General features: G+C 42.4%; 1 protein-coding gene across 2 annotated transcripts in view; it reads right to left on the bottom strand.

Annotated features, from left to right (window-relative positions):
• Positions 1-18,681, bottom strand: part of LOC109921663 (desmin-like) — a 152,304-nt gene that overhangs the window by 14,535 nt on the left and 119,088 nt on the right. For both annotated transcript variants that reach the window (XM_048599543.1, XM_048599544.1), the window contains one exon: positions 16,233-16,426. In XM_048599543.1, coding sequence (XP_048455500.1) covers positions 16,233-16,426 — 194 coding nt within the window. The remainder of the gene's footprint in view (positions 1-16,232; positions 16,427-18,681) is intronic.

Genomic DNA, 18,681 nt, shown 5'->3' with positions numbered 1-18,681 from the left:
TAGCCTTGACCATAACGTTTTCTTATTTTAAAAGCAAATGTGAAGGGCTGTGTTCCAGATGCAATGTGACTGGTAAAACTACTCAATGTTAAGCAAAAAAAACAATTTATTTAAATACTATAGTTAAAATACAAACAAAATAAACAGCTTAGAATAACTTAAGTCTATTGGAAAACTAACTAAATAAGAGATACAGTAACTATTACAAATTCACTTTTCCAAGATAGTAACATCCCATAAACAAATCCCTTGGCAAAAGGCAAATTCACTCACAGATTCTGATTTGCAGTTCTCTAATCCAGGAAGAAAAATTCGAGAAAATTCAGATTCAGTAGCAGGCAGGAGCAATCTACTGAATCTTCCAATTTGTTGAGATTCCAACAGCTTTTGATGCTACTGAAAAACCAAAACCCAGAAATCCTGATCTGTGAGAGCTAGCCACACCCATTCAGGCTGTTAAAAAAAACACAAGGCCTCCCAAGCTGTTTACTCAAGTGGTTTTGGTACACTACTCAGTTCCTCTGCCTTACAAGCTCTCTTCAAAAAAGACAGGACAAAATAACGTCTTAAAGCCACAGCATCATCACACAAGTAGAATTCCTCATCTGTTTCCAGGTGTCACAGTTCAGTGAAGCAAGATACGTAGATGTGAATGAGTGTTGCTACTGAACCAAACGAAAATTCAAGTAACCTCTTCCTGAGGTCCTCATCTTCAAAGAACCAGACTTGAAATATTTCAATTCATTTGACGTGATATCAAGAAACTTTACTGAAGGCACAGGATAAAGCACAAACCATTGACTTGCTGATTGCAGTGTTAAAGCCTTAGACAGGCTGCTTCAAGTACAGTTACACTGATAACTATCCAACAATGCAGAAAATTGCCAGGATATGTTCTGTTCACAAACAAGAAAGAAAAATCTAGAGTTCAAGAGAAGGGAACCCTGGAATGACAAGAGATATTGCGGCTTTGACCAGAAAAAAGGAGGAGGCATGGCTCAGGTACAGCTAGCTGGGATCAAGGGAATCCCTGGAGGTACATAGGGGATACAGGAGTTTACTGAAGAAGAAAATCAGGAAAGTGAAAAGGGGGCATGAGATAGCTTTGGCTGAGAAGATTAGGGTGAATCCAAAGACATTCTTTAAGTATATTAAAGGAAAAAAAAACTAGGGAGAGAACAGGGCCTCTCAAGGACCAAATGGACAAGTATATGTGTGGAACTGCAGGGGATGGATGAGGCCCTCAATGTGTATTTCTCCTCTGTGTTTATCGTGGAGAAAGACATGAAGACTTGGGAACTTGGGGAAATTAGTGGCAATGTCTTGGGGACGGTCCATATCATGGTACAGGAGGTTTGGAAGTATTAGAATATATGAAGGTGGATAAATCTCCTGGTCCTGATCAGGTATATCCAAGAACCCTACAAGAGGCTACAGAAGAAATTGCAAGGGCCTGGATCATATATTTGCATCATCGTTAGCCACTGGTGAGGTCCTGGAAGACTGGATGGTAGTGAATGTTGTGCCCTCATTCAAGAAGGGCTTCAAAGAAAAACCTGGGAATTATAGACCAGTAAGCTTAACATCTGTGTTAGGTAAGTTACTTGAGAAGGTTCTGAGAGATATGATATACGTGCATTTAGAAAGACAAGGTTTAATTAGGAATAGTCAGCATGGCTTCGTATGTGGGAGATTATGCCTCACAAATTTGTTAGAGTTCTTTGATAGAAGTGACCAGGAAGGTTGACAAGGGCAGGGTGGTATCTTTATTCATTAACAGGATGAGGATGTCATTGGCTAGACAGCATTTATTGTCCAACCCTAATTGCCCAGAGGGCAGTTCAGAGACAGCCCACAGTGCTGTGGGTCTAGAGTCACATGTAGGCCAGACCAGGTAAGGATGGCAGTTTCCTTCCCTAAAGGACATCAGTGAACCAGATGGGGTTTTCCTGACAATCGACAATCAACCATCCTCGAAGAAGGAGGTGCCGCGATGTTTGGGACTGAGCCAATTCTACAGGAAATTTGTACCAAACTTTAGCAGTGTGGTGGCACCGCTGATGGATTTGTTAAAGAAGAATACGAAACTCTGGAGGCATTTGAGAATTTAAAAGCAGTGTTAACCACTGCACCGGTTTTAGCCTTGCCAAATTTCTTAAAACCCTTTAAAGTCACTATTGATGCAAGTGATATACAGGTTGGAGCTGTGTTGTTACAGGAGGATGATTGTGGAATTGAAAGGCCAATCAGTTATTTTTCAAAGAAATTCAATATCTATCAAGGAAAATATTCAACAGTTGAAAAAGAGTTATTGAGTTTGATAATGGCATTACAACATTTTAACGTTTATATTACTATGTGTCAGAGATGATTGTGTACACTGATCACAACCCTTTGACATTTTTGGAAAGATTTAAAGATAAGAATACCAGACTATTTCGTTGGAGTCTTATGTTACAAGCATTTAATTTACAAATTGTACATGTTGCGGGTCGTGAACGTTATTGCAGATGTGTTTTATCGGGTTTAAAAGACAATGTGAATATAAGACAGAAATGGTAGTGTTCAATGTTATAAATGTATACAGAATTAGTATGAAATACGTAACTTTAGATTAATGACCTATGTATCTAGTAATAATAATGTTAAGAATTAGAAAATAAAAATGAAACCATCTTTTCTTCATGATGGTTCATTTTTTTCTTAAGGGGGCAGGTGTTGCGAAGTTGGGTATAATATTTGTGGATTGGAAGGCAGGACATTAGAATTTGTTTGTAAAATAATGGTAGAGAAGATTGCATGGTCCCTTAAAAAGATGATGCGCTTTTTTAGGCTTGGAGACTAAAAGATAATGTCTGTAGGCAACTGCAGATGCACAAAATGTTCTTGAAATTGAAACATTGTATCAGAACAGGAGTACTGTTTGCAGGCAAAGCAGCATTTTTACCAAGGCAATACGTGTTTGAATTTAGCCAATTAATGAAACCAAGCCCTAGATACCAAAACCCAATTAAATTTAAATCTGATGATTTTGACAACCTAGGGCCAATCCTATTGTAAGAAATTAATAGGTCATCAAGGGTATAAAAGAAGAGGGTATTTGAAAATCGGGGTGAGAGCAAACTGTCATTCGAAGAGAAACTCACTGGCTCTCACAGAAATCTCTAGGCTCTCAGAGTAAGCACCATCTAAATAAAGGTACTATGGCACTCTTCGCTAATATTCTTGATGCACGAATTCGATGGAGAAAGATGTTCCTGAATGGAAAACAGTGGACAAGGCAAAGAACATTCTGGAAGACTTATCCTGGCTGTAACTTCGAGAGACTAAGTTTTAATTTTTTTCATTACTTTGGTTTATATAAGTGGGCTTGTATCTACTGGAACACACACCATTAGAATTTTGTTTTATTCGGGAATAAAGTAGTTAAGGGGGGAATTCTTCGGTTTGTTAGTAGTTCTGTTAATTTGTTCACTGTTAGAGTTAGATAAACAAATTGTTCTTGTTGCTTATAAAGTATCAGGGATTTCTTTTATTTAACCACTCCTTTATAACAAATTGGAAGTGAAAGACAGGTTATACCATTTTTCACACTTCCTTTAACAGATCATGAGGACTGGTGAGCTTCTCTAGGTGTTTCAGTTTTAATTATAACAGAGGTGTTAACCTCTCCTTTGTAACACAAGAAAAAGAAGGAGCCATATGTCAGGTATAGGCAGCTGGGATCAAACTTTGAGGAGTATAGAGGGTGTACTATACCTAAGAGGGAAATCAGGATGGTTAAATGGGGACATAACATGGCAGATATGGTAACGGAGAGTTCGAAGAGATTCTACAAGTATATTAAGGGCAAAAGAGTAACTAGGGAGAAAACAGGGTCCCTTAAAGATCAATGAGGTCATCTACGTGAGGAGGCACAGGAGATGGGTGAGATCCTAAAGTGAATACTTCTCATCAGTATTTACTGTAGAGAAAGACATGGAAGCTAGGGGACTTGGGGAAATAAATAGTGAGGTATTGAAAAGAGTCCACATTACAGAAGAGGAGGTGCTCTTAAAATGCATAAAGGTTGATAAATCTCTGGGATGTTATCAAGTACATCTCAGGACATTGTGGGAAGTTAGGGTAGAAATTGTGGGGCCCATGGTAGAGATATTTGTATCAACAACAACAACAGTCGGAAGACTGGGCGGTGTCTAATGATGTGCTATTTGATGTGTAGAGCGGCACGGTGGCTCAGTGGTTAGCACTGCTGCCTCACAGCGCCAGGGAACCGGGTTTGATTCCACTCTCGGGTGACTGTGCGGAGTTTGCACATTCTCCCTGTGTCTGCGTGGGTTTCCTCCGGGTGCTCCGGTTTCCTCCCACAGTCCAAAGATGTGCAGGCTAGGTGGATTGGTCATGCTAAATTACCCATAGTGTTCAGGGATGTGTAGGTTATAGGGGAATGAGTCTGGGTGGGATGCTTTGAGGCTCGGTGTGGACTTGTTGGGCCGAACAGCCTGTTTCCACACTGTAGGGATTCTATGATCTATTATTTAAGAAAGGCTGCTATGAAAAGCCAGGGAACTACAGAACCGTGAGCATAATGTCAGTGTGGATAAGTTGTTGGAGGAAATTCTGAGAGACAGGATTAAATGACACGATAGGAGTGTTTAAGAGACTGTTAGATAAGCATATGAATATGCAAGGAATGGAAGGATGTGGACCAAGGGCAGGCAGAAGGGATTAGTTTAATTTGGCATCATGTTTGCCACAACATAGTGGGTCCAAGGGCCCATTCCTGTGCTTTAGAGTTGCATGTTCTAAAAGTATTTGGAAAGGCAAGGACTAATTAGGGATAGTCAGCATGGCTTTGTGCGCGGGAAATCATGTCTCACAAACTTGACTGAGTTTTTTGAAGAGGTGACCAAGAAGAAAGATGAAAGTAGAGCGGTAGATATTGTCTGCATGGACTTCAGCAGGGCCTTCGACAAGGTTCTGCATGGTAGAGTGGTTAGTAAGTTTAGATAACATGCGATCCAGGGACAGCTAATCAATTGAATGTAAAATTGGCTTGATGGTTGGAGACAGAGCGTGTTGGTAGAGGGCTGTTGTTTATACTGGAGGCCTGTGACCAGCGGTGTTCTGCAAGTATCGGTGCTGGGTCCCCTGTTGTTCATCATCTTTATAATTGATTTGGATGCGAATATAGGAAACATGGTTAATCAGTCTGTGGATGACACGAAATTTGGTGGTATAGTGGGCAGTGAAGAAAGTTTCTAAGAGTACAACGGGATCTTGATCAACTGGGCCGAGGAACGTCCTATACAGTTTAATTCAGATAAACACGAGGTGTTGCATTTTGTTAAGACAAACCAGGCCAGGATTCACACATTTAAGGGCAGGGACCTGGGAAGTGTTGTTGAACAGAGAGACTTAGGGGTGCAGGTACACAGTTCCTTGAAAGTTGTGTCACAGGCAATCAGGAAACCCCAAGGATGGTGTCGATGTGGGATTCAGTGATGGCGATGCCATTGAATCTTAAGACCATAATAAGGAGCAGAAGTAGGCCATCTTAGCCCCAAGCATTACTGCAGGTGTGCCTTAAGGAATGTTTTAGGCCTAATCATCTTAAGTTGCTTCTCCAATGACTTTATTTCCATCATAAGGTCAGAAGTACAGATGTTCAATGATGAATTCACAGATGCTGTTGGGGAGAGAGTTCTAAGACTTTAACCCAATGACAGTGAACGAACAGTGATATATTTCCAAGTCAGGATAGCGAGTGGCTTAGAGAGTAACTTGCAGATGTTTATGTTCCCATGTATCCACTGCCCTTGTCCTTCTAGATGCTTATGTTCATAGATTTCGAATGAGCCTTGTTTAAATTCTTCAGTTACTCTTTGCAGGATTCCTAGCCTCTTGTAGTCACAGTATGGTTAGTCCAATTCAGTTTCTGGTCAATGGAAACTCTAAGGATGGTGTCGATGGGGGATTCAGCCCATCAAATTTTCTCCCCCATTTAAGGAGATTGTTGCTGACCTGGTAATCCTCAAGTCCACTTTCCTGCCTTTTTGCCAAAACCCTTGACTCTCTTCCTGATTAAAAATCTAATCTCAACCTTGAATAGACGTAATGACCCAGGCTCAATAGGCCTGTGCGGTAAAGAATTTCACAGATTCATTACTCTCTCAAAGAAGTTATACCACCTCATCTTTGTCTTAAATGGATGACCCCCTATTGTGAGATGATGCCCTCTGGTCCGAGACTCTCCCACAAGGGAAAACAATCTTTCTGCAACTACCATGTCAAATCCCTTAAGAATCTCGTATGTTTCAATAAGATTTCCCCTCGTCCTTCTTAATTCTAATGAGTACAGAACCAATGTATGCAATCTCTCCTCATAATTCAGACTATCCATACCCAGGATCAGCCTTTTGAACCTTCTCTGGATTTATTAAAGATAAGGGGCCCAAAATTCTGTTCTCGGTATTCCAGCTGGGTCTGACTAGTACCTTTTATATTTTAGCAATTCCTCCCTATTTTTTATACCACACTCCTGAAATAATTCCACGAAGACCGGTATCCCGTGACCAAGTCACCCTTTATTTACACGTGCAAAGTACATGACACTGACCCAGGCAGCACAGCTGAACCCCTGATATCCCAGTTTCTAATTGTTAGCCAGGACCTCCTGATTGGACCAGGTTAACAGCCCAATCAGGGAAATCATATTCTAGGAGATCTGCCTGGCTGACATTGTTCCACTCACTACAACTCACTGTGAAATAAAGGCTAACATTCAATCTGCCTTCCCTATTACCCACTGAACTTGGATGCACAAGGACTCCCGCACTTTTTTGTAGCTTTCTTCAATCTTTCTCCAATTAAATGGTATTCAGCTCTCCTAGTCTTCCTGCCAAAATGCATAACCTCACATTGTCCCACATTATATCCCACCTGCCAATTTCTCAAAGGGTATAATCTCAGAGCAAGTGGTCTCCAATTTAACACAGATGAGGATGTATTTCCCCTCTCAGACACTAGCAAATTCAGGAATTCTTTACTGCAGAGGGTTTTTGAGGCTAGATCATCAAATATATTCAAGATTGAGATAGATTTTTAATCAGTAAGGGAATCAATGGTTTGGAGATAAGGCAGTAAAGTGATGTTGAGGATTATCAGCGCAGCCATTAACACATTAAATGATGAAACAGACCCAATGGGCCAGATAACCTACTTCTGTTGCTATATCTTATGGTCTTATTCTGTTGTTTTATTTTCCAGTGGCCTTCCCTGCTCAGTCAATGGTTGCATTTCTCCACCAACAAGCACCTCTGGTAAATTGCTGAGTTTGATTGATTGATTGATTGATTTTATTGTCATGTGTACTGAAGTACAAAGAAAAGCTTTGTTTATGAGTGGTACAGGCAGATCACAGCAAACAAAGGATGTATAGGTCAAAAAGACTTAGAGGCCTACAGGTTACATAGCAGGTTACATTATTTGAGGCTAGAGTCTATTCAACGGTCCAATAATGGCTGGAAAAAAGCTGTTCCTGAACCTGTTCGTGTGTGTGTTCAGGCTTCTGTATGTACTGCCTGACAGAAGAGGGTGTAGGAGATGATTACCGGGGTGTGATGGGTCTTTGATGATGTTGGCAGCCTTTCTGCAGCAGCGAGCTGTGTAAATGGAGTCCATGGATGGAAGGTTGGCTTCAGTGATGGTCTGTGCTGTGCACACAACCTTCTATAGTTTCTTACTGTTCTGGGCAGAACAGTTGCCATACCAGCCCGTTATGCACCTGGACAGTAATTTTCCAATGGTGCATCTGTAGAAGTGACCAGGGGCCTTATGGACATGCCAAATTTCCTGAGCCGCCTGAAGAAGGAGAGGGTTGTTGCACCTTCTTGACTGTCGCATATACATCGGAAGTCCAGGACAGGTCGTCGGTTATTGTGACTCCGAGGAACTTGATGCTCTCCACCCTTTCAATCTCAGTTCTGTTGATGTAGATGGGGGCATGTTCTCCTCCTTTCATTCTGAAGCTGATGATCAGTTCTTTAGTTTTGCCGACATTGAGAGGCAGATTGTTTTAATTGCACCACGTCACCAAGCCCTTTATTTCCCTTCTGTAGTTTGACTCGTCGTTGTTAGATATCTGTCGCACTACTGTGGTGTCATCAGCGAATTTGTAGATAGCGTTCGTTCGGAATTTGGCAACACAGTCATAGGTGTACAAGCAGTACAGTAGGGGGCTGAGGATGTATCCTTGGGGTCTCCAGTGTTGAGTATTACTGTGGAGGAGGTGCAGTTACCTATCTTCACTGATTGAGGCCTATGGGTCAGAAAGCTGAAGATCCAGTTGAAGAGGGCAGAGCAGAGACCTAGGTCTCGGAGTTTTGAGATCAGTCTGGAGGAGATAATGGTGTTGAAGGCAGAGCTGTAGTCAATGAGCAGGAGTCTGACATAGGTGTCTTTGATGTCCAGATGCTCCAGGGATGAGTGCAGGGCTAGTGACATGGCATCCTTTATGGATCTGTTACGTCAGTAGGCAAACTGTAGGGGCTCGGGGCAGGTTGGGAGACTGGAGTTGATGTGGGCCATGACGTGCCTCTCAAAGCAATTCATGATTATTGAAGTCAGAGCTATTAGGCAGTGGTCATTACGGCACACTGCATGTGTCTTCTTGCGTACAGACATGATGGTGGCCTTCCTGAAGCTGGTGGGGTCTTCTGCTGGAAGGAGGGAAAAGTTGAAGATGTCGGTGAATACCTCTGCCAGTTGGTCCACACAGGATCTGAGTGCTTGGCTGGGAACACTGTCCAGGCCCGTTGCTTTCCTTGGGTTGACTCCCAGGAAGACTGATCTGACTTCTGAAGCGCTGACCGAGGGAACAAGTGTGTCTGGGGCTGTTGGGGCAGGCATTACCTCGCTGGTGGTATTCTGCTCAAACCAAGCAAAGAAAGCATTGATTGTGAAATGGAGAGATGTGTAATTGTCGGCCATCCTACACTGTTTCATTTTGTATCCCATAATGTCATTTAGCCCTTGTTATAGATGGCAGGAGTCTGTTTGGTAGGTCTGAGCCTCTAACTTGGTCTGGTACTGCTTCTTGGCCTCCCTGAAGATTTTGTGGAGGTCATATCTGGCCATATTATCAGGAAGTCAAATTTAACACAAGAAGTGTCAGGAATAAGAATGACAAACTTAGAGCATATGGATCAGTACTTGGAGCTACGATGTTGTGGCCATTACGAAGACTTGGATAACACAGGGGCAGGAATGGTTGTTGGATGTTCCAGGGTTTAGATGTTTCAAAAGAAATAGGGAGAGAGGTAAAAGAGGTTGGGGAGTGGCATTGCTAGTCAGGGATGGTACCACAGCTGCAGAAAGGGAGGTCTTGGAGGAGGGTTTGTCCACTGAGTCAGTATGGGTGGAAGTCAGAAACAGGAAAGGAGCAGTCACTTTATTGGGAGTTTTCTACAGATCCTCCAATAGCAACAGAGACACTGAGGAACAGATTGGGAGGCAGATTTTGGAAAGGTGCAGAAGTAATAGGGTTGTCGTCATGGGTGACTTCAACTTCCCTAATATCAACTGGAACCTCCTAAGGGCAAATAGTTTGGATGGAGCAGATTTTGTCAGGTGTGTCCAGAAAGGATTTCTGACTCAATATGTAGATAGGCTGACTAGAGGGAAGGCCATATTGGATTTGATGCTTGGTAATGAACCAGTTCAGATGTCTGATCTCTTGGTGGGACAGCATTTTGGTGATAGTGATCATAACTCCCTGGCCTTTACTATAGTCATGGAGAGGGATAGGAGCAGATGGTATGGGAAAGTGTTTAAGCAGGGAAGGGTAATTACAATGCTATTAGGCAAGAACTGTGGAGCATAAATTGGTAATAGATGTTCTCAGGCAAATGCATGACAGAAATGTGGAGGTTGTTTCGGGAGCGTTTGCTACGAGTACTGAATAGGTTTGGCCCACTGAGGCAAGGAAGGGATGGTAAGGTGAAGGAACCTTGGATGGCAAGACATGTGGAACATGTAGTCAAGAGGAAGAAGGAAGCTTAGTTAAGGTTGGGGAAGCAAGGATCGGACAGGGCTCTAGAGGGCTACAAGGTAGCCAGGAAAGAACTGAAGAATGGACTTAGGAGAGCTAGAAAAGGGTATGAAAAAGCCTTGGCGGGTAGGATTAAGGAAAAACCCAAGGCTTCTATACTTATGTGAGGAACAAGAGAATGGCCAGAGTGAGGGTACGGCCGATCAGGGATAGTGGAGGGAACTTGTCCGCGGAGTCAGGGGAGGTAGGGGAGGTTCTTAATGAATACTTTGCTTCAGTATTCATCAGTGAGAGGGACCTTGACGTTTGCGAGGACAGCGTGAAACAGGCTGATATGCTTGAACAGGTTGATGTTAGGAAGGAGGATGTGCAAGAAATTTTGAAAAACGTGAGGATAGATAAGTCCCTTGGGCCAGACGGGATATACCCAAGGTTGTCCGGGAAGCAAGGGAAGAGATTGTTGCCCCTTTGGCAATGATCTTGCGTCCTCACTGTCCACTGGAGTAGTACCAGATGATCAGAGAGTGGCACTTGTTATTCCCTTGTTCAAGAAAGGGAATAGGGATAATCCTGGGAATTATCGACCAGTCAGTCTTACTTCTGTGGTGGGCAAATTATTGGAAAGGATTCTGAGAGATAGTATTTTTGATTTTTTGGAAAAGCACAGTTTGATTAGAAATAGTCAGCATGGCTTTGTGAGGGGCAGGTCATGCCTCACAAGCCTTGTTGAATTCATTGAGGATGTGACAAAACACATTGATGAAGGTAGAGCAGTGGATGTGGTGTATATGGATTTTAGCAAGGCATTTGATAAGGTTCCCCATGGTAAACTCATTCAGAAAGTAAGGAGGCATGGGATTCAGGGGAAGTTGGCTGTCTGAATACAGAATTGGCTGTCCAATAGAAGAGAGAGGGTGGTAGTAGATGGAAAGTGGAGCTCGGCGACCAGTGGTGTTCCGCAGGGATCTGTTCTGGGACCTCAGCTCTTTGTGATCTTTATAAATGACTTGGATGAGGAAGTGGAAGGGTGGGTTAGTAAGTTTGCCGATGACACGAAGGTTGGTGGAGTTGTGGACAGTGTGGAGGGCTGCTGTAGGTTGCAACGGGACATTGACAGGTTGCAGAACTGGGCAAAGAAGTGGCAGATGGAATTCAACCCAGAAAAGTGTGAAGTGATTCATTTTGGAAGGTTGAATTTGAATGCAGAATACAGGGTTAATGGCAGGATTCTTGGCAGTGTGGAAGAACAGAGGGATCTTGGGGTCTACGTCCATAGATCCCTCAAAGTTGCTACCCAAGTTGATAGGGTTGTAAAGAAGGCGTATGGTGTGTTGGCTTTCATCGGCAGGGGAATTAAGTTTAAGAGCTGCGACGTTATGCTGCAGCTCTATAAAACCCTGGTTAGACCACACTTAGAATATTGTGTTCAGTTTTGGTCGCCTCATTATAGGAAGGATGTGGAAGTTTTAGACAGGGTGCAGAGGAGATTTACGAGGATGCTGCCTGGACCGGAGCGCAGGTATAATGAGGAAAGGTTGAGGGAGCTAGGGCTTTTCTCATTGGAGCGAAGAAGGATAAGAGGTGACTTGATAGAGTTGTACAAGATGATGAGAAGCATAGGTAGAGTGGATAGCCAGAGACTTTTTCCCAGGATGGAAATGACTATTACGAGGAGGCATAATTTTAAGGTGATTGGAGGAAGGTATAGGGGAGATGTCAGAGGTAGGTTCTTTACACAGAGTGGTGGGTGCGTGGAATGCACTGCCAGCGGTGATAGTGGAGTCAGATACCTTAGAGACATTTAAGCAACTCTTGGATAGGCACATGGATGATAGTAAAATGTAGGGTATGTATGGTAGTTTGATCTGAGGGTCAGATAATAGGTCGGCACAACATCGTGGGCCGAAGGCCCTGTACTGCGCTGTACTGTTCTATGTTCTATATCTGGATTTTCTGTCTTGGTCCGGGTCACCCGACTTGAGTGCTGCAAGCCTGGTCTTCAGTAAGGAGTGGATTTCCTGTTTTATCCATGGTTTACGGTTGGAGAACACCCGGATTGACTTCTTTGGTACACAGTCCTCCACGCATTTGCTAATGAAGTCCATTACGGTGGTGGTGTACCCTAGGTTTTCCACTGAACACTTGAACAGTGTTCACCGAGAACAAGCAGTGTCAGTGACGGGCTTCCACTGCCTCGGACCAGCGCTGTACTTCGTTTCATGAAGGATTCTCCCATTTCAGCTTCTGATTGTAAGCTGGGGGGAGGAACACAGTGCTGTGGTCAGATTTTCCAAAGTGTGGGCAGGGGATTGAGTGGTAGGCGTCTTTGATGGTTGTGCAGCAGTGGTTCAGAATGTTTGGTCCTGTAGTGGGGCAGGAGATGTGTTGGTGGTACTTTGGCATCACCTGCTTGAGGTTGGCTTGGTTGAAGTCGCTGGCCACAATGAACAGGGCCTCAGGGAATTTTGTCTCTGAATGTTTGTGGCGGTGTAAATCTCGTCTAGAGCATTCTTCTCATCCGCATGGGGTGGTATGTAGACTACTGTCAGGATGGCGGAGGTGAACTCTCGTGGTAGGTAGTAGGGATGGCATTTTACTGTAAGGTACTCTTAGCAGTGTCTTGCCAGGGTCGCTACGTCTGAGGACCAGGATGTGTTGATCAGGAAGCATTTCCCACCACCCTTTGCCTTTCCCAAGGATGCCATGTGGTCCATGCAGTGTTTGGAGAACCCATCAGCTTGTAGGGCACAATCAGGAATGGCAGGGTGAGCCAAGTCTCCGTGAAGCAGAGCACACAACGGTCTCTCAGTTCCCTCCGGTAGGTAAGTCTAGATCTAAGTTCATCCATTTTATTTTCGATACTTTGGACATTTGCTAGGAGGATGCTGAGGAGGGGAGTCTTGAAACCACGTTGTTTCAACCTCAGGCCAGCGCGTTTTCCCCATTTCCTTGTAGGCTTCCTGCAACTTGATGGTCTGGGGAGTCGGTGATGTCAGTCTGCTGCTCCTGCAGGCAAATGAGTCGGGTCCAGTCGGGCTGGGCCTTCCCTGGGGCGGGATGCTGCGAGGCTGGAGTTCAGGCCTGGGCTGGTCTGGTCTTGTTGGAGAGGGGCTGCGGTGGTGTAGTTCCTGCCTTTTGCTAGTTGCCCTTTGAGACTGATGGCCTCCGCATAATCTTCAGAACTGATACGCCTTCATTTGACAAATTGTTAATTGCAACAGTCTAATCCTTATAGCTGTGTGACATATGGTCAAGAGAGGTTCCTGATTTCTCTTCCCTAACTCTTCTAGCATCTTGAAGCTAGTAATCCTTTACCCTGCAATCTTGGATAGTGTACCTGAATCATCTAGTTCCAATGTTGCACAATTATTATTTTTCCATCTTTACCTATAGTCCTTTAGGGGACCAAACGCTTTAATCCCTCTCCCTGATTGAAACTGGTTTCCAACAGCCTCACAACTTTGTCGTAAGGCTTGCTGACTTCAGCTTTAGCAAAAGCCTTTCTGCTTGTATGCAGTGCATTCAAATGATTCTCAATGGTAGAGTTAATTGTAGTCCCTTCTCGAGCTGGAGGCTGGTTGTTTATTATATATAGAACTCTAGGATTTCTACCAAACACTGATATGGACTATATCCTCCTATTGTCCACAGCAAATTCTTAGCATGGACAGCAGATGAGAATTTGCAATTTGGTTGATCTGCCAAAATTATATGAACCGTTAAGAATTTTTGCCAATTGTACATGTCCAGTCCTGATCCACTTCTCTATTATCATATCCACAATTATTTTCATATCATTATTATGTATAATAGTCGACTGAATAAATCTGGTTGCCAAATTTACAAAATGCTATATGCTTTTTTTATCTTTATCACACACTTTTAATCTCATATCCCTCATTGAGGGCAGACTCACTATAGGCTGTGACACTTCAATACTTATTAGAAATCTGACATCAATCACATTTCTTCTGTAGCTTATTGTATTCCTCAATCCTTATTCTTGCATCCTTCACAAAACTTTTTAACCTTATTACTGACAGATGGACCAACTGATTATGTGTTTTTTTAAACAAAAAACTTTTTGTCTTCTAAACTTCTGCCCCTTGACGTTAGTGATATTTCTTTAATTTCTTTATTGTAGTGGTTATATCCCACTAAAGAAATGCAAGTGTCCAGACTGTTGAAACTGTAAATTCACAGATTTTTCAAACACAATAATGTTGTCGTTATCCCATATCCAGTTTCACCTGTGCATTTTTTCATCGATGGCCTACTTAATAACAACGGTATTTCATTAGATTTAATATCCGTGGTAATGAAATGATTGATTCTGACCACCGGGCAAAGAATGAGTACTGAATTCCTTTCCAGGAGTGTTCAAGCACTTTCTGTCTTTTTGCAAACTTAACTCTGGTCAAAACTAGAAATCTATTTTTGTCTTTTATTTTTGCATTGTGTAATAAATGCCTACACAGATTGAGTAATTTCTGGCTAGAATTTCTGCAGTCTTACAGTCTGCTGAACTTAAAAGCCATCAGGCTACAATTCTGAAAAATTGTTAATTATCTTGACATTATCTCTTAACGGTAGTGTCAAGGCCATTCCTTGTTCCTTCTTTGGTAAAGCAGTAGCATGGTTCACATGACCATCTTATTCTTTCATTACCATTATTTAATGGTAAGGAGTGAGTAATCATATCCCAGTACTTTTGATTTAGATCCAACCATAATTTTCAAGTTTTCTACAAAATACTCTTTGGTTAGAATAATGCTTTATTCTCATTCCTTCAATTACAAACAGCTAACCATCCTTTTACATCAATGTTAAATACCAGAGGTAAAAATGAGGTTTCGATTGAGTCCAGTCATACGCTTTTCTAGGCAGCACTTTATTTCTATTCACACAATCTAAATTCCAACCATTCTGATTACTTGCTCCCCATATTTATACACCCAATCTCACCCAATAATCCATTACTTAACATATACCCATCACATATTCCCTACTTCCATTAAGTCTTGATATCAGATGAAACAAGGGAAGATAGTTGGAGCTAGGATGTAACCTTGAGAAACTCTTGTAGTAATATCCTTGAGTTCAACCACAACCACCACCACAACCACATCTTCCTTTGTGCCAGCTATGGTGCCAGTCAGTGACTGTAGGGGTTCTCACACTCAGTTATGTGCTATATTCATTCGAAGGGCTTTCAGTTGTGCATGGAGGAGAAAACCACAATATTTAAACAGAATTTGGCTAAGGCAGCACTGTGGGGAGAACTGTCGTATCTGTAACTCCAGGATGTTCCTAGTGGTTAATGGTAGGGCCATGGGTAGTTTTGAATAGAGAGACCTAGGGGTTCGGGTACATAGTTCTTTGATAGTTGCGTCACAGGTAGACAGGGTGGTTAAAAAGGCGTTTGGCACACTTCCCTTCATTGCTCAGAGCATTGAGTATAGGTGTTGGGATGTCACGTTGAGTTTGTACATGACATTGGTGAGGCCACTTTTGGGGTACTGTGTAAGTTCTGGTTGGCCTGCTATAGGAAGGATATCACTAAATTGGAGAGGGTTCAGAAAAGATTTACCAAAATGTTGCCGAGACTGGAGGGTTTGAGTTACCAGGAGAGGTTAGATAGGCTGGGACGTTTTTCACTGGAGCAGAGGAGGTTGAGGGGTGACCTTATTGAGATTTATAAAATCATAAGGGGCATAAATAAGGTGAATAGCAAAGGCCTTCTCCCTAGTGTGGGGAAGTTCAAAACTAGGGGGCATATTTTTAAGGTGAGAGGAGAAAAATTTAAAAGGGACCTGATGGGGCAACTTTTTCATTCAGAGGGTGGTTCATATGTAGAATGAATATCCCAAGAAAGTGGTGGATGCAGGTAGAATTAAAACATTTAAAAGACATTTGGATAGGTACATGAATAAGAAAGGTTTGGAGGGAAATAGGCCAAGCACAGGCAAGTGGGACTAGTTCAGTTTGGGAAACCTGGTCGGCATGGAGAAGTTGGACTGAAGGATCTGTTTCTGCGTTGTGTGTCTCTGTGGCTCCATTTCTGTTTCATACCACTGAAACAGTTTACTCTCATGTTTTCAAAGGAAAAAAATCATTTTTAAATGCCATAAATAAGGTTTGAATGATGTCTTTCGTCAATTTAGGATAAATCAATACTAACCTTGCTTTCTTTTCCACTTGACCCAGTAAGTTTTTGTAAGCAGCAATCTCTTGCTCAAGCTGTGTCTTCATGTTTAACAACTCTTGATATTCACTTGTGTGACGTACAATCCTCTTTTCTAGGACTTTAGTGCATTCTCTCTGTTTGTATATATCTTTGTCCTTTTCTAACAGTGAGTTCTTCATTAATTCATCCTTTGAGAAACAGATTTCAAATAAAACATGTGTAATGTATTTTAGAAAACTTTGCATTTGCAACATCTAACTAAATACATTTCACTAAATGGGTTTGTACACAGAATATCAATGATGAAAAGAAACCAGAAGTTAGGTGTTGTATTTGTTTCTGCGAAAAACGTTGTGTGGAGAAATTCAGATTTATCTCTAAATATCAGGACAGGCAGTGCTGAAGACTGCTGGTAGTTGAGCATACTTATCTTCAATTATATCAACAAAATACTTTCTCCCAACATGGACCATAGGATTCCAATAAATCAAGGCACTCTAGTCCAATGCTGTTGGACTGCCTCATGATCGTAAGTATTTTTATTCTTTTTATTCATGCAAACATCACTGGTAAGCCCAGAGAGGCAACCACATTGCTATGTGATCTGGAGTCACATGTAGGCCAGACCAGGTAAGGATGGCAGTTTCCTTCCCTAAAGGACCGTTGTGAACCAGGTGGGTTTTTTTGACAATCCACAATGGATTCATGGTCATCATTAGACACTTAATCCCAGATTTTTTTTCTATTGAATTCAAAATTCCACCATCTACCATGGCAGGATCTGAACCCAGGCCCACAGAACAGTACCTGGGTCTCTGGATTAACAGTTCAGTGATAATACCACTAGGCCATTACCCTTGTTGGAAATGTTGAACCAAGATCCTGTCAATTGTGTGCTTTTTCAGTGTTTTGAACAACATTTCCACTCAAATGATCTGCAGGTATTACAGCAGAATTGAAAAGTTTGAATGGAGTGCAGCTGAGATACAGCATTGGCGGGAATTGGAGGAAGAAGCAGACATTGCAGGAGAACTGGAACATTTTGTTAAGAATGCCTGAAGTAAATCACTGGGAGGACTGTCACATTTTAATAGAACACAGCAGAGGGAAGAGCTACAGAGCCTAAAAAAATTGGAGAGAAAATTTGGAAATGACAAATGATCAAAGCAGAGGGAGGAACAGCAAAACCTAGGTAATCTGATTAAGAATAAACAATCTATCACCTTAGTTAACAACTAAATCAAATAAACATCCTCATTTCTACCTTAGCTACCTCTAAACTCAACGATGTGAACACACTCTCAGCTGATCTCCCACATCCTACTTTCCATAAAATTCAGGTCATCCAAAGGTGCAGCACTGGGGTTTAACGTGTACTTACCTATCGCCCTAGTGCTCATTGAGCTGTACTCGTTCCTGATCAAGCAATGTATTAATTTTAAATTCTCATCCTTATTTTCAAATTCCTCCATGGTCTCACAACGCATTTCAAACAAAGAAAATTCCAGTACAGGAACAGACCCTTCGGCCCTCCAAGCCTGCACTGACATTGCTTCCGTCACAACTAAAACCCCCTATCCTTCCGGGGACCATATCCCTCTATTCCCATCCTATTCATGTATTTGTCAAGACGGCCTTTAAAAGTCACCATTGTATCTGCTTCCACTACCTCCCTCGGCAGCGAGTTCCAGCATCTATCACCCTCTGGGTAAAAAACTTGCCTCGTACATCAACTTTGATCCTTGCCCCTAGCACCTTAAACCTATGCCCCCTAGTAAATTCCACCCTGGGAGAAAGCTTCTGACTGTCTACTCTGTCGATGCTCTTCATAATCTTGTAGACCTCTGTCAGGTCACCCCTCAACCTCTGTCGTTCCACTGAGAACAACCCAAGTTTCTCCAACATCTCCTGATAGCTAATGTCTCAATTCCAGGCAACATCCTGGTAAGTCTTTTCTGTACCCACTCCAAAGCCACCACATCTTTCTGGTAGTGTGGCGACCAGAATTGAACACAATATTCCAAATGCGGCCTAACTAAGATTCTATAAAGCTGCAACATTACCCGCCAATTTTTAAACTCAATGCCCTGGCCGATGAAGGCAAGCATGCTGTATGCCTTGTTGACTACCTTCTCCACCCACGTTGCCACTTTCAGTGATCAGTGTATCTGTACACCCAGATCCCTCTGCCTATCAGTACTCTTAAGGGTTCTGCCATTTACTGTATATTTTCCATCTGGATTAGACCTTCCAAAATGCATTACCTCACATTTTTCCGTATTAAACTCCATCTGCCATCTCTCTGCCCACATCACCAACCGACTTATATCCTGCTGTATCCACTGATTGTCCTTATCACTATCCACAATTCCACCAACCTTTGTGTCATCCGCAAACTTACTAATCAAACCAGTTACATTTTCCTCCAAATCTTTTATATATA

Source organism: Rhincodon typus, chromosome 7, assembly GCF_021869965.1.
Source record: "Rhincodon typus isolate 14 chromosome 7, sRhiTyp1.1, whole genome shotgun sequence".
NCBI classification, from domain to species: Eukaryota; Metazoa; Chordata; class Chondrichthyes; order Orectolobiformes; family Rhincodontidae; genus Rhincodon; species Rhincodon typus.
This window is presented reverse-complemented; position numbering and strand designations above follow the sequence as displayed.